The sequence below is a fragment of the Cynara cardunculus genome (assembly GCF_001531365.2).
Source record: "Cynara cardunculus var. scolymus isolate 2C chromosome LG 3, CcrdV1, whole genome shotgun sequence".
Lineage (NCBI taxonomy): Eukaryota > Viridiplantae > Streptophyta > Magnoliopsida > Asterales > Asteraceae > Cynara > Cynara cardunculus.
The window spans coordinates 29,626,604-29,642,232 of NC_037530.1; the positions used below are offsets into that span (position 1 = coordinate 29,626,604).

The following is a 15,629-nucleotide window of genomic DNA, read 5'->3' on the forward strand; positions in this document are numbered from 1 at the left end:
GAACATAAATGAACGCACGTTCACGAACGTAAATGAACGAACGAGACTCTTGTTCATGTTCGTTCGTTTAACTAAACGAACGAAAAAATTTGTTCATGTTCGTTCATTTATTAAATAAACGAACATAAACGAACTTCCCGCCGAACGGTTCACGAACGGTTCGCTGAACGTTCGGTTCGTTTACAGCCCTAGTGTTATGTAGTTCATGAAAGAACTTAAACATATGTAATATTGAGCTACAAGTTGTTTAAAATGCTAGCTTTTTATTCTTACATATTGTTTGATTTTTACCAACTAGGTTTATAAAATGTAAGGTGACGTTAATATTTTTGGATTAAATGGAATTTGTAAAAGAAATTTGACTTTGAAGGAATTTGAATGGATTATTGTTAGGTTTGACCACCTATTTTGTTGGTAGATATTGGAATGAAATTTGTTAAGAAATTAGAATCTGTCTGTTTGATTTACAGAATGTAGCTTTGGAATTGGAATAAAATATTGGTAAATGACCAAAATGTCTTTTTTTGAAAATTTTAATTTTTTTTAAAACTAAAAATACTTTCATAAAATAATTATTTAATATGTAAAACAATATAAAATACACAACCCAAATATAACCATAAGCCAAAGGACATTACTAAATCAACGGTGGTATGCATTAGTTCAGATGGCGGTGGTCGGCGGTGGTTCAAATTGATGGTGGTCCGCATTGGTTCAGATAGCCGTGGTCGGCAGTGGTTCATATCAATGGTGGTCCGCGGTGGTTTAGATGGAGGTCGTCAGCAGTGGTTCAGATAGACGGTGGTTTAGATCGGTGGTGGGGGCGGTGGTTCAGATTGATGGTTGTTCAAATTGTTGGTGGTCGACGGTGTCCGATCGATGCTAGTCGGCGGTGGTTCGGATCGGTGGTGGTCTATAATGCTTCAAGTGGTGGTGGTTGGATGTGGTTCAGATCAATTGTGGTTCAGATTGGGGTGGTTCAGATCGGTGATGGATCAGATCAGTGGTTGTTCAGATCGGTGATGGTCGACGGTGCTTCAGATCGATAGTATTTGGCGGTGGTTCAGATAAATGGTGACCCGTGGTGGTTTAGATGGCGGTGGTCGACAATGGTTCAGATGGCGGTGATCGAATGGTGCAAAATTGACGATGGATTAGATCGGTGGTGGTTTAGATCAATGGTGGTCGACAGTGGTTCAGATCGGTAGTGGTCGGCAGTGGTTCAGATCAGCGGTGTTTCAGACCAATGGTTGTCGGCGGTGGTTCAGATGGTCGACGGTGATTGAGATCGACGGTGGTTGAAGCTGGTTTGCGATTGTCATATTGGGTTTTATGGGATTAGGGTATATTGGGTTAAGGGCATATTTGGTATTATGGAAATAGAGAATTTCATTCCATCAATATACCATGTAGTTGCTAAGGAATGTCAAATTTCTTTATTTGTGAAATTTCTAGGATTTTGAATATTCTTTTCATAAAAAAAGAATGAACCTAACGAGGGAATGAAATTTGGTCAATGAAATTCAACATTCCAATTCCATTACATTCATTCAGAATCTACGAACCAAATGCCCCCTAAGTCTCTTGTCACTTACACCTAAACCAACAACCATATTTTTCTTATAGAGAACCATTATTTCTCTTGTCATTATCTAGACATAAATCGATAATTATTAAATACAAAGACTTCATTAGATACCAAATGCCCAAAAACTACTAGCATCTACCTCTAAAGCATAACAAGGTTGAGGTGGTATACTTGCACAAACATTGCAAATATTTGAGGCTTGATAACCGCAATATGGGAGTTACATTTTTTGTGGATTGAGCTCCTTGTGAGCATTGGGATTTCAAGTCATCCTATCTAGCAAGTCGTTATGTACCTATTAATTTGTCTTTGATATGATGCTTTCAGGACAGGGCGATGGAGGTCAACTCAGGGGTTGCCTATTAAGTAACAAACCCATTTGCAAGTTGGTACACAGATATGACTAGACATTACAAGTTGTTTGTTTGATGTATGGCATGACTAGGAGTAGGCTAGACAAGTTGTCTATAAATTTTGTTTAATGATTAATATGGTGGTTACTAGTTGTGGTGGAAGTGGAAGCGGTGATTGTGGCAAAGGCAAGGGGAGGTTGTTGGCGACAATGGTAGTGGTGGTGTTGGAAGTGGAGGCAACAATGGTCGATGACTGGAAGTGGTTGTGGATGACGTGGAGATGGTAGACAGTGGTGGTGGTTGTGGTGGTGGTGGTGGCATATGCGGTGGAGATAGAGGTGGCATGGATGGTAGTAGTGATAGTCGATGGTAAAAATCATATAAACCGGACGAACCCATTCAACCCGAACTGATTTTTGTGGGTAAAACTGAAAACTGAAATTTAAGTAGGATTGTAGGTTTCGAGTTGGGTTTGCATACCCTCCACCCGAAAACCTGAAATTCCTAAGGCCTATCTAAACTAAGTTCCATCATCAATGTGAGTCAATTTAGCCATTAGGTTACGTACTTACCGACTTAAGGCACATACAGTCATCGACATTCAACAATAATGGTAATGGGTATGCTGGAGAGTAGATCAGAATAGAGTAGGAGACGATTGAATTTGACGATTCCTTAAGTGAGAGAGGGGAGAGAGAGACGGACGATGGTAGGGTGGTAGATAGGAATTATAAATCCATGCATCATCATAATGTTAAATGTTACAAGTTACACAATCCATCATGCATTGGGTTTCAAAATGCTTTTCTTTTTTATAAATCCATGTTGCATAATAGATTAAGAGGGTTGTACTTACAAAGTTACATAAGCATACAATTACATAAATTTCTTGACAACTAACTCCTCATGAATTGCATATTTTCAGGTATACATTTTAAACATTTTATGGGTAAACCTTTTTCAGTAAAATCCTTGGTTATATATTTTTTTTAGTACTAGCCACTCAAACTCGCTCAAATACATCCTACCCGATAATCATCCGAACTCGAAGAAATCACAGCCTGAAAACATGATGGTCGGGCCTCTCTACCCAACCTCGAAACTTGATCAGGTTTTACCCCTCTCCACCCAAACCCATCCAATGCTCTCCCCTCGATGGTGGTGGAAGTGGTGGTGGAGTTGTCCCTCGATGGTGGTGGTGATAGTGATGGGCGGTGGTGGCCAATGGTGATGGTGGAGGTGGTGGTTGTGGAGGACGAATGTTGGTGGAGGCCGATAGTGGTTGATCAGGAGATGGTGTTTGTGGATGAGGTAGAGGACGTGGTAGGCGATGATAGTGGTAATTGATGGTGGTGGAGGTGGTTCCTAGTGGCCGACGGTGGCCACCACTGGTGTTGGTGGTGGCAGCAGTCGGTGGTGATAACCATTAAAGTAAATACTATATTATGGTTAAATAAAAAAAATGAGAGTAGATTGACAAATTTTCAGTTTTGTCCATCTTATTCCACCTATTAACAAAAAATTTAATCTTTTTTGTTCCATACAATCCACCCACTCCACCCACTCCTTGTCTTGTCCTCGTTCCATGTTGCCCCAGAAGTAGAACAATGAGTTTTTATTTTGTCTCATATTGTGCCAAATACGAAACAGTAAGTTTTTGTCCCGTACGGTTCCTCCAAGTCTCATATACCCACATACATATTGAATCAATGACAATTATCTAAGTAAAGGTCATATTTACCAACGATAAGATAGCATGCTTTATCAATTATGTTTAGTAAACCATTATACTAACTTTTAACTTTTTAGACAACTGTTTTAAGGGTTTTTTTCGACTTTTTTTTCCAATCATACCTCTTGTTAGAACAAATTTTTTAATATATCGAGTTACATTTTCATTTTAATCTAGTTTATTACAGATTCATTAGCACCAAAGATATCCAGTAGTTCGTCAAACGTAACAAAAACTAACACCCGTTGTAATTACTTTCTACTACCATTAAAAGAAAATATCCGTATAATACAACTAAGCAATGCATATCCGGTTGTGGTCTCGTTATTGAGTACACATAAAACAAAAGTACAAGTAAATAATGCATGTAATATGCTTATAGTTTAATGCCCACAAAAAGAAACATCCAAAAAGGTACAATTAAACAATGCATGTTTTATTAGTATAAACTTTTTTAGTATCAAGTGATGCATCAAACCCTTAATCATTACATATAAAAACAAAGATAAAAAAAGTACAACCAAATGAAGCACCATTCCAACAGTGAAAAAAAGGCTTCACTTTCTTCCCTCCTTCCTTCCTTCGTTCATTCTTCAGTCAACGAGTCATCTAAACAGAAAAGCCAGCAACTTTCTCTCTCTTTTTATAGATATAAATTATATATGTATATCTCTCTTCTCTCACACACTCATACACATAGTAAACTGTGTGTGTTTCCCTGAGTCTTGAGGTTTTCCCACCCCCATTTATTGTTCTTCACCTTTGTTGTTGAGAATATGGCGCTTCCTTTAATGCGCCACCATTAAAGCTCTCTCGTATCACAAACAAGAAATATCCAATACCCACTGCTATATTATAGATATAGATAAATATACAGAAAGTGCACTTGTTAATAGTAGTGAAATCGTGCTTTCTTTGTTACTTGCATTTAATTAACTCAAAGAGGGTTTCTTTTTTGCTGCTGAATTACACACGGAGGAGCAATGGGTATTATAATCTGCACGGATATCTCCATCACAGCAATCGTCGTGTAATTATTGTTGTATGATGGATGGCCCTTGTTTTTAGATCGTCAAACTGTAGGAGGGTCCTCGTGTACAGGGAACAGTGTCAGTTTTGTAGGGCTGCAAATTTTGGGATTTCCTTGCACAGGGATTAGGCTTCAACAGGTGCAACAGTTGAAATGGATCAAGACCTTTCTGGGGTATAAGGGGGAAGGGTATTGTTGTTTAATCATGGAGACTCTGTTGAAGGTAATATTCCATTTCAGTTTCTTCTTGTTGTTGCTGGTTAACTCGGTGTTGACTCAGGTGGACGTGAGGCGGGTGCCACTGAGTTCCGGGGTGGAACGGGCGGCGTTGTTGGATCTACGAGCTTCTTTAGGAATAAGAGCCAGGTACTGGCCCAGGAAATCTGACCCCTGTACCAACTGGACAGGGCTGGAGTGCCGGAACGGCCGGGTCATCGGGATAAATTTGTCTGGTTTGCGGCGCACTCGTTCTGGGCTTCTTAATCCTGGGTTTGCTATTGATTCTTTGGTAAATTGTACTCAATTGGTTTCGTTTATTTCTTCTGGATTTCCTCTTCGAGGGTCCATACCTGACTGGTTGGGACAAAATCTTGGTGCACTCCAGGTGCTCGACCTTACGTCTAGCTCAGTTTTAGGTCCAATTCCTCCGTCAATTGGTTCTTTGAATCAACTTAATCGCTTAGTTCTTTCGAATAATTCTCTTACCGGGATTATCCCTGATTCTTTGGGGCAGCTTTCTTCATTATCGGTTCTAAATTTGTCACATAATACGTTGACAGGGTCCATAACCTCTTCATTTTCAGCTCTCGGCAATCTCACGTTTCTTGATTTATCTTCAAATTTCTTATCTGGGCCAATTCCACCTGAGTTTGGTTCTCTTTTGAGTTTGCAGACTTTGAATCTTTCCAGCAATAGTCTTGCTTCTTCTGTGCCTGCACAGCTGGGAAACCTTTCTCAGTTGGTTGTCCTTGATCTTGGATCCAATTCATTGTTTGGATCATTACCAACGGAACTAGGAGGTTTAAGAAGATTGAGGAGATTGTTGATTGGAAACAATGATCTCGGTGGTACTTTTCCCGGCAATTTGACAGCAAACATGCCGGATATTGTCCTTCTTGATTTATCCAGTAACAACTTAACAGGAAATCTTCCAGACCTCTCAGCATTTCCCAATGCTTCTGGTGTCACGTTGAACTTCTCAAACAATCTGTTCTACGGAAGCCTGGGTTTCAAGCCTACAGTTGTTGGTTCGATTGATCTATCTAACAACTATCTTCAGGGTTTAGAATCCCAGGCTGGAAATGGAACTTCCTTATCAGGAAACTGCTTTCTTCGATTCGCAGACCAAAGGAGTTTGGAAGATTGCAGGAGGTTCTATGCTCTGATGGGTCTACCTTTTGATGGTACTCCCAATCCAGTGCAACCTCCATCGCCAAAGAAGAGCAACGATCGTTTGAAATATGTGTTGGCGGGAGTTTTTGGCGGACTTGGTGCCATTGTAATCGTAGTTATAATCTTGGTTTTGGTAGCTAAAACATGTAATAAGAGAAACGTAAGCCAAAGATCTGCAAATGTAGAACCTGTTCAAGAAGAAGGAAATGGCAATGCACAAAATATTGCAGTTAATTTAGCGAGCTTGGTGGACTCATTTACATATGAGCAAATGCTGCAAGCTACAAGTGGTTTCAGTGATGCAAACCTTATCAAGCATGGCCACAGTGGAGACATCTTTTCGGGGAGATTAGAAGATGGAATTGCTGTAACTATCAAGCGAGTTGACATGCGGACTTCAAGAAAAGATTGTTATATGTCAGAACTGGAGTTGTTCAGTAAGGGTATGCACACGAGATTGGTACCTCTTTTGGGACATTGTTTAGAACATGAAACCGAGAAGCTTCTGGTCTACAAGTTCATGCCAAATGGAGATCTCTCGAATTCCTTATACAGGTCTACCAGTTTGGAAGATGATGGTTTGCAATCCTTAGATTGGATAACAAGATTAAAGATTGCTATAGGAGCTGCAGAAGGGCTATCTTATTTGCATCATGAATGCAATCCCCCCATGGTTCACAGGTATTTAAGAATTTAACTCTCAGTTGTTAATGCTATCTACATTTGTATACAACAGTATTTGCATACTTGCTGGCTGTGGAGAATTTGGGACATTTATTTTCTTTAATCTTTGATTTATAGAGATATTCAAGCAAGCAGTATTCTACTCGATGATAAATATGATGTACGGCTTGGAAGTTTGAGTGAAGTTTGTACTCAAGAAGTGGATAACAACCAGAATGTTATCACGAGGCTGCTGCGGATTTCATCGTAAGAATCATTTCTTGTTCCAAAACAATTTAATGTTTGATTGAAACAGCTTAACAGAAGTGTTCGACTTGTCTCGATCTTTTTTAAACACATGTTATCTCATTTCATCTTTTTGTTTCTTGGATGTGCAGGAACTCTGAACCGACTCCTTCTGGTACGTGAACATCTTCTTAATATCGGTTATTTTTGTATTGCTTCGGCTTCCTTTGGATAACGAATATGTGCTTATATTATATGATGTGTGTGTGTATTCATACATATAATACATACATACATACATACATAATATATGATGATGAAGATGGAGAAAAATGAGTATTTCAAGACTTGCACTGTGTTCTTGAATTTGGGAAGAAAAGGAAGGGAAGAAATGAAGAAGAAACAATTTTTCATGTTTTTGGACCGGAGGGAAAGGAAAGGAAATATATCATTTTTACAAATATACCGTTATATTTGTTTTTCTCATTTTCCCTTACGAGGGCATTTTTGTCATAAAAGATCACACACATGTTTCAGATTTTCTTTCCCTCCTATTCCTTCCATTTCCCTCTTAAAAACTTTCATAGACATGTTCCTTTCTTTTTCTTAGAAAAAGGTTTCGACAACACCGTGTTAGAAAGTGTTTCACAAGTGGAATATAGCTCTTATCGGTAGACCTGTTGGAACACCAATTCGCTGAAAAGCGTATCAAGTTGAAACTCATTTTGGTAGCTTCTATTTTGGAACAAACAGGATCATCACCTCCCATTTGTGCATATGATGTATACTGTTTCGGAAAGGTCTTACTTGAGCTCGTAACCGGCAAACTCGGAATCAGCAAATCCGAAGATAAGGAATGGTTGGACCGAACTCTGGCTTGCATCAACAACTATGACAAAGAACTGGTTTCCAAGATCGTCGACCAATCTCTAGTCATAGACGAAGACTTGTTAGAAGAAGTGTGGGCTGTAGCCATAGTAGCCAAGTCTTGCCTAAACCCGAAGCCCGCAAAACGCCCACAAATGACTCATATTTTGAAAGCACTTGAAAACCCTTTTAGGGTCGTAAGGGAAGAAGACTTCAGTTCCGGAAGGTTGAGAAATAATTCGTCAAGAAGATCTTGGAGTACCGCTTTATTTGGTAGCTGGCGGCAAAGCTTCTCAGGAAGCACACATAGCCAAACCAACAGAGATGGCCAGAAGCAGTCGAATTCTCAGGGAAGTGGCGTGAATGATAAAAGATTGTCGAGCGAGATTTTCCCCGAACCCGTGGATATCGTCGATGTGGAGCGGCAAGATGGAAACCGATGATGAGATGCTGGGGTTTGATGGCTAGAATCTTTGATTATATGTGGATAAGCTTCATTCTGTTTGAGTTTATAAAGGGAGATTTGATGAAGAGAAGAGTGAGGTAAAGATTGTTTAGAAAAGTAGTTTTGAGGCCAAATTTCATATTAATTTTTTATGGCTCTGAGATTTCTGTGCTTCTGAAAGCATGCATTTGTTGTTGATGATGTTGTGGTTGTTATAATCCATTCAAGTCCAAATGTAAATTTCAAAAAGTGAAAGCTTGTTTTGAAATTCCTACTTATTCTTGTACCATAAATCATGTGGAAATATAAAGAGTTGTGACGGTGGAATCCGAATGAAATAATAACAAATGACCAACATACCCCTTGAAATGGAAAACGTTCAATATGCGACATGGGTGGTGGTGTTTAAGATTCATGCTTGATCACACAAGGTGATTCACCATATCATCAAACCCAAGCCAAACAAGGTGCAAAAACCGTCGACAAAAACTCAAATGAACCGAAGCCAAACAAGGTGCATTGATTTATGGTTTTGAGGACAAAAAATGATTCACACAAGCAGAATTAAAAGCTATATAGTCATCAGAAATTCGCCACTAGCTTCAAACCCTTCAACCTGTATGAAGCATTCACAGTGCATCCATGGTATTTTTGTCTCAGGATATCATCATCTATAAAGGACCAAGTTGGTCCTCTGGCTGAGCTCCCAACCCACATAAACCGCTCTGAAAATGGATTCACAAGACTCCTACGAAATTCTTCTGCTGCTTCGCACTTAACTCCCTGCCAAAATGAGAATATGGTTAATCTTTGCAACTAAAACTCATGGTGGGTGGGGTTCAGGAGACGTACTTCTGCCATGGCTTTGATCTTCAGTGTGAGATCATTGCTAAGAATGATAATCTTTCGATCTGTAATTTTTTTACATAAATGGAGGGCGGTTTCAAGGACTTCAAGTTCTGCTTCTGATGAATGAAGGATTTCATCATCCACGTGAATCCACCATTTTGTATCCACCATACATTCGTCAATCCATTTCAAAGCTAAAGAAACCTTTTTTGTACTTTTTTTCGGGATATCATCTTGACCCTTTATGTCCATCAGTTCCCTCATGACTGATATTAATCAACACCAAAGAAAAATGTTAGAAAAGTTATGCCCACAATGAATAATGTTTTATGTTCAACTTAGATATCGGAAACCAGGACTTATTACCGATTTTGGGAACAAAAAGTTGAGTTCCTATGAGGCCTTGCAGAAGTTTCAAATGCTTCAAAGACTCATTGTGTAGAAGACTGTTAGTGTCCACCACCATGGTCCATCTTTTCTTTGCCACTCCCATGATGTTCTAAAGATGGATAGCATGAACATTTCTCGATTAATTTTATATGCAAAAAAGACCTATAAACTAGCCATTTTTGTCCAAGATCACTACTTTTGCAAACTGTAGTGTTCTTTTAGCATGTTTGCAAGAAAGCCAAGTAAGAAACCTCAATAGCGACATAATATGCTACCGAACTTACATGAGATGAATCGATGACCTTTTGAACGGTTTGAGGGTAGTTGATGGAGTTGTAGCTTCCTTCCATTTTCATCGCTCTTGATTTGGTCTCTTTTTCTAAAGAAGAAAACAATATCGTATCTGGTGATCTCTGCAAAAACGTATCACAGACAAACTTCTCTCCATCTGTAGTAAACAATTTTTCTGAAAACCCGAAAATGTCTTTTTCCTCATTGTCAGCAGGATTAACAGCTTTCTTTGACATTGTGCAGTGGGTTGATTGCTCATGTTCATCTTCCTTCCATCTTCGTTTCAAAGATTTTACAGAACAAGCATTGGGATTGTTATTCTCCTTGCCTGGAGTAAAAATCTCCAATTCATTTCCATCTGAACTGTCAAAAAGATTCATGGAAACTGATGCATTATGCATTGCCTCCAGATTTATATCGACTTCTTTGGTTCTTGATATATCTGGAGTAAAAGTTTGTTCTTGATCCATGTGTATTCCATCAGGAAGAGTCACAAGAACTGAATCTTTCTTTGGTGTCTCCTGATCAAACAATTCAAGTTTGACACCCATATCTACCTCTTCTCTTGATATGATTGATTTGCAAATGACATCATCGTTCATCTTGCTGCCTACACCATCAAAAAGAACCACAAAAGCAGATCCATCCATCATTTTAGTTTGATTCATCTGCTCAGAATCACAGCCCATGTTGACATGCTCGCCTTCTGCTCTAAGTGGCATAAAAAACCCATTTTCATCTCTATTTACACCACTGCAAAGGGCCATGGGAACTGGACTATTCTCAATTTTTTGTTGATTTACTGTTTCATATTCACTGCCTTCATCAATCTCATTGTCGCTTGCTATGTCTTGATCTAAAGCATCTTTTCCTTGTATAATAGCGACAAAAGAAGCCCCAGAAACCAGATCATCCTTCATGCTCGATTGATCTGATTTGTTTAAGTTGGTGTCAGAAATTTCTGATGCAGATATAGTTTCTGAGACCACAAGTGGAGCCTGAACTGGAAAGGCGGATAAGATTTCACCACTTTCATTGCCTGTTTTCCATGGACTTGAGTGTTCTACCTCCATATCATCACGAGATGAGCTTGAGCAGTTTGGCACAGAAAACAGATCTTTATCGATGGTCTCATTACTGAGCTGCTCAAATTCGTCACTCATTTTGTTCTCCGACCAATTCGATTGATTTTCTAATTTGTTTCGGCAGTCGGAATCTTCAATTGCAGATATAGTTTCAAAGAGAACAGGTGAAGGCTGAACCAAGGAAGTGCTAAAGATTTCACCATTTCCGTCAGATGGACTAGAGTGTTCTACCTCAGTATCATCAGAACACAAATTTGAGCAGTAAGGAGATGTCAATGGGTTCAATTTCTGTAAATTCAAACTCTCCAAATCATCATCAGATGGACACAAGCAATTCTCATCCTGTATAAATCAGGAAAAACAACAAACATAAAAGAGGCATTCCATCGAACAGCCTGTGAACCTGAATTCCAGAGAAATGTAAAATAAAAACAATAAGAATACTCATAGACACCTGCTTTGTTTTGAAGGCATAGACCGCAGGGATGAAGGGGTCATCAACATCATAAGCTTGGCTCAGTGGAACCCAATGAAGCTCGTAAATCCTACTTGAACCACCCATCCTCACCGTGTCTCCGTCTTTCAGTTTCACGGGAACCCCTGATTCAATCCTCTTTCCAGATACCCATGTCCCGTGAACTACAATTTTAACAAAACCAAGATTTAAAAAAATGTATAATTAATCATTTTCCCCAATCTAATATACCCATCACAATTGAAATAGTAGACACGTTTACAGTGCTAATAGAGGTATGAATGTCGAAATTTACCTGAAGATAGATCGATTACGGAGAGCATTTGAGAAGACGGATTTGAGTGGATACGGAGATGGTATCTGCTGATACTAGGGTGTTCCAGAGTAATGTTGCACTGTGGGTGTCGTCCAACAAGCAAGATTTCTTCATCGTATTCTTGGTTTATTGACGATGAATCGACTGTAGATTCCTGGGTGGAGAAGGGAGGTGGCTTGCGTAAAAGAAAGATGTTCTTGAGAATGGAACCGTTTTTCAGTACAGTGAATGCCGGTATTTTCTTCAGCTGAATATCTTTGTTGTCATCCATTGTTGCACAACGAAGGTGATGAAGCTGTTCTTGAAATCAAAATGTGGAATGAAGATGGATTGAGGTAGGTATTTTCAAATGACAGTGGTTTTCAAACGGCATAAACGCAATGACGAGAAGGGTTCGAGGAGTATTTTGAAATTCAGAAAGAACCGTTTGAAACTTGGAATTTTAAAATAATTATTTTAGGGTGGCGATATATCATATATGCAACTAATAAATAACTATTGGGAAGGTAAAGTGTACCCTTATTTTTTAGGTTAAAATTAAGGGAAAAATCCAAAAAATTTTAATGAACTTTATTGATTGAAATGATTAAGTCTTTATACAATTTTTTGGAACAAATAAATCCTTGAACATTCTAGAATCTGTTAAGTAAGTCATTTAACATTACAAAACTTATTAAATAATTCATTGGACTTTCCAAAATTTGTTAAATACATTCTGTTTGTGGAAAAAATCCGAAAAAAACCCAATGGACTTTCATATTTTGAATGATCAAGTCCTTAGACAATTTTTGAACGAAAAGGGTACTTACATTTATAAAAAAACAAATATATCATTCTCATTACTTTTCACAAAACATATAAAAGTTGTATACAAAACATAATAATCTGCATACAAAATTTATGCATAATTTTATCAAATGTTAAACCAAAATATATACCAAAAGTTGAACCAAACTATGTAACAAAAGTTGAACCAAACTATGTAACAAAAGTTGCACCAAAAAATAATAATAATTGCGCCAAATATACCAAAAGTTGCACTAAAAATACCAAAAATTGCACCAAATATACCAAAAGTTGCGCCAAAATATACCAAAAGTTGCGCCAAAATATACCAAAAGTTGCGCCAAAATATACCAAAAGTTGCGCCAAAATATACCAAAAGTTGCGCTAAAATATACTAAACTGATGTCTAATCTATGTTAAGATCATGGTATGAACTATTCTTCATTTGCATCATTAATGTCTGGTGGAGATATAACCATTTGACTTTCTTGTAACCCTTCTTGATGTTTAACAACATCATCACTTTCATAATATTCTTCATCACCAATAGTAGTATCACCTTCACCACGGTCTTCATCATTAACAACAGCCTCTCTTGAAATTGAATATGGTAGGATGCCTTTGGGCCATGCTGGTTGTAGAACACCTGACGATGTCTTCAATGATGAAGATAAAGTGTTAGCAATAGTAATTATTTGAATCTGAAAAACAAATAATGGCTTATCCCAATCATTGCTTCTCCTGTGACTGGATTATAAGAGACCCCTGCATATGATGGTATCCTCCCACCTCTATTGCCTTTTTCACCTCTATTGGATCTTCTTGTTATAGTCGGTTTTGGAATGTTGAGGTTTGGTCTACCTTTTGGCTTAACAAGTTTGGATGGTGGGTTCTTCTTTTCATTCTTACAAGTCCTAGCATTATGTCCTGTTTTCAAGCAATTGCTACATGTCATTGTCTTCCCAGATTGAGTCACCCTTGTACCTTGGCTCTCAGATTCTGATCTTTTTCTTTTGATGGATGGTCTACCAGGCATTCTCCTTTCCTTAGGTGGGTTTGGTTTGAGGTAAGGTGTTGGAGTCCGCATGTTGCTCCCATTCAATGGTCTTATAGTATTCTCATAGGTCATTTTGAAGAGATCCTTAGTAAACCATTTACTAACATAATCCTCTAGATCCTTATTGATAAAGTGTATGGCAGCAATGGAATGCACACAAGGAATGCCTGATATGTCCCACAATCTACAACTACATTTTCTAGCATCTAAGTCTACCACTATTGCTTCATAACCATTTCGTGTTTCAAACACATTCCCACCATTAGGGATAACATACCAATATCTACGTATGAAAAAGAATATATTAGCATACAAGATCATATTACCATCATAAACAAGCATATCTAATAAAATTACCATCATAGATAAGCATACTTGTGATTTTCTACCCATTTCTTTAACTTTTTCCTTATGGACAGACAAACAATTGATTCCCATTGTTGTGCTTTGCTTAACATTCTGTAATGTCTCTCCATAACAAATACTCTTATCTCCTCTAACATTGTGATTATGGGTTTTCTTCTTGCATCAACAATTATTGAATTAAATGACTCACAAATCCCATTTTCTACAGCTTCACAAGCTCTACGGGGTTGGAAAAATGCCCTACACCATGTATTAGGGTCCCTTTCAATCAAGTGATTATATGCATCAAGGTTTTGTATCTTCAACTTTTCCATGTGTGACATGAAATCTGCCTCAAAAGTGGATGTAGCTATTGCCCAAAAAATGTTTCTGTATTCAACACCATCAAATTTTTTATAGAAATTAGCATATATGTGTCTTGCACATTGCCTATGTTCTGCATACGATGCCAACTCTTTTATAGCTTCAACAATGCCCTATTGCATAAATTTGCAAAGGAAAACATAGTTAGAATAAGATGTATGAGGTCACTAGAGTGCCTAAATGGGAAATCGGGTAGGTAACTAGAGTGTCTAAATGGGAAAAATCTATCCAAAACTTAAACGGATGATCTAAATGGCGATGTAAAGGTTGGAACACCTTTGAATAAGTTAATATGAAGTATTAGAAGTGATGAAAGTCAAAAAAGTCGTGTAGATTGCATTTTGTGCAAGTTTTACAAATTATGTTGTTAATTCGGTAAACTACGCGCACAACACTCAAATGGGAGGTGTTTGATGGGATTTTATGCTTTGGAACTAAGTTTTGGACCTATTAGGAGTTGTTAGAGGTGTCGGAAAAGTTTTACGAGATTCCGAACTCAAAATCAAAATCGACAAAATTGCAAAGGAAAGCATAACACCTACAAATATGTAAAATTGTTTTTATTGGGAGGTCTTTCTGGAATATTTTTATTGGATGTTATAGATTAACTTGTTACGAACGCGTATGTGAAAACCTCATTGAAAACGGAGGTCCGAGCGAAAAGTTATGAATTTTTTAGTGTTAGGTGGTTAAAATGGGTGATGCACTAGTTAATGTTAACAAAGTTCATACCTTGTGTTGATCAAACATAATGGTAAGCCCTGCTCCTACGATAACACCAATATCTTCTATTAATAGTTCAATGAACCACTTCCAATTCTCTTTGTTCTCCACGTCTACTACAGCCCAAGCTACATAAGCATTCAACATTGTAAGTGGTTAAACAGATAATTAGACTTGATATTAATATAAGAAGCATAGTTTGGATGTACATACCTAAAGGGTAGATCTGATTATTTCCTTCTCGACCAATAGCTGATATTAACTCTGCTTTGCACACCCCCTTCAAAAAACAACCATCTAGTCCTATAACCTTCTGGCATCCACTAATCCACCTATCTCTTAGTGCTTTGAAGCATACATAAAATCTCCTAAATTTATTGCTTCTATCTGCCATTAAATTTACGTCCATCTTAACTATAGATCCTGGATTGGCTCTCTTAATTTCATGTCCATGATCCCAAAGTTTTTCATAGTGTTCAGTCAAAGAACTTTCAACTTCAATAAGTGCCCTGGACTTGGCTCGGATGCATTGGCCCTTGCTAACTTTGACCATAAACTTTTTCAAAATATCATCTTGCATATCCTTGATTTTTATGAACAGTCTTTCAATAA

The 15,629-nt window shown here is 38.0% G+C and overlaps 3 protein-coding genes across 3 annotated transcripts; 1 reads left to right on the forward strand and 2 right to left on the reverse strand.

Moving 5' to 3' along the window:
- The first annotated feature begins 4,415 nt into the window (after window positions 1-4,415).
- On the forward strand, window positions 4,416-8,584 carry LOC112509692 (probable LRR receptor-like serine/threonine-protein kinase At2g16250). Its single transcript, XM_025114781.1, has 4 exons — window positions 4,416-6,776; window positions 6,897-7,025; window positions 7,157-7,179; window positions 7,758-8,584. The coding sequence occupies exons 1-4, from the start codon at window positions 4,909-4,911 to the stop codon at window positions 8,312-8,314; spliced, it is 2,577 nt and encodes an 858-aa protein (XP_024970549.1). The 5' UTR covers window positions 4,416-4,908; the 3' UTR covers window positions 8,315-8,584.
- Window positions 8,585-8,812: 228 nt separating this feature from the next.
- LOC112509125 (FHA domain-containing protein PS1) lies at window positions 8,813-11,993 on the reverse strand. The gene is made up of 6 exons (XM_025113990.1): window positions 11,702-11,993; window positions 11,386-11,570; window positions 9,840-11,273; window positions 9,532-9,664; window positions 9,169-9,431; window positions 8,813-9,099 (listed from the first exon to the last, which is right to left on the reverse strand). Exons 1-6 carry the CDS (start codon window positions 11,991-11,993, stop codon window positions 8,899-8,901), a joined length of 2,508 nt encoding a protein of 835 aa, XP_024969758.1. The 3' UTR covers window positions 8,813-8,898.
- A 949-nt stretch (window positions 11,994-12,942) lies between these two features.
- LOC112509126 lies at window positions 12,943-15,570 on the reverse strand. The gene is made up of 5 exons (XM_025113991.1): window positions 15,231-15,570; window positions 15,027-15,145; window positions 13,941-14,407; window positions 13,272-13,848; window positions 12,943-13,164 (listed from the first exon to the last, which is right to left on the reverse strand). The coding sequence occupies exons 1-5, from the start codon at window positions 15,568-15,570 to the stop codon at window positions 12,943-12,945; spliced, it is 1,725 nt and encodes a 574-aa protein (XP_024969759.1).
- Between the last annotated feature and the right edge of the window lie 59 nt (window positions 15,571-15,629).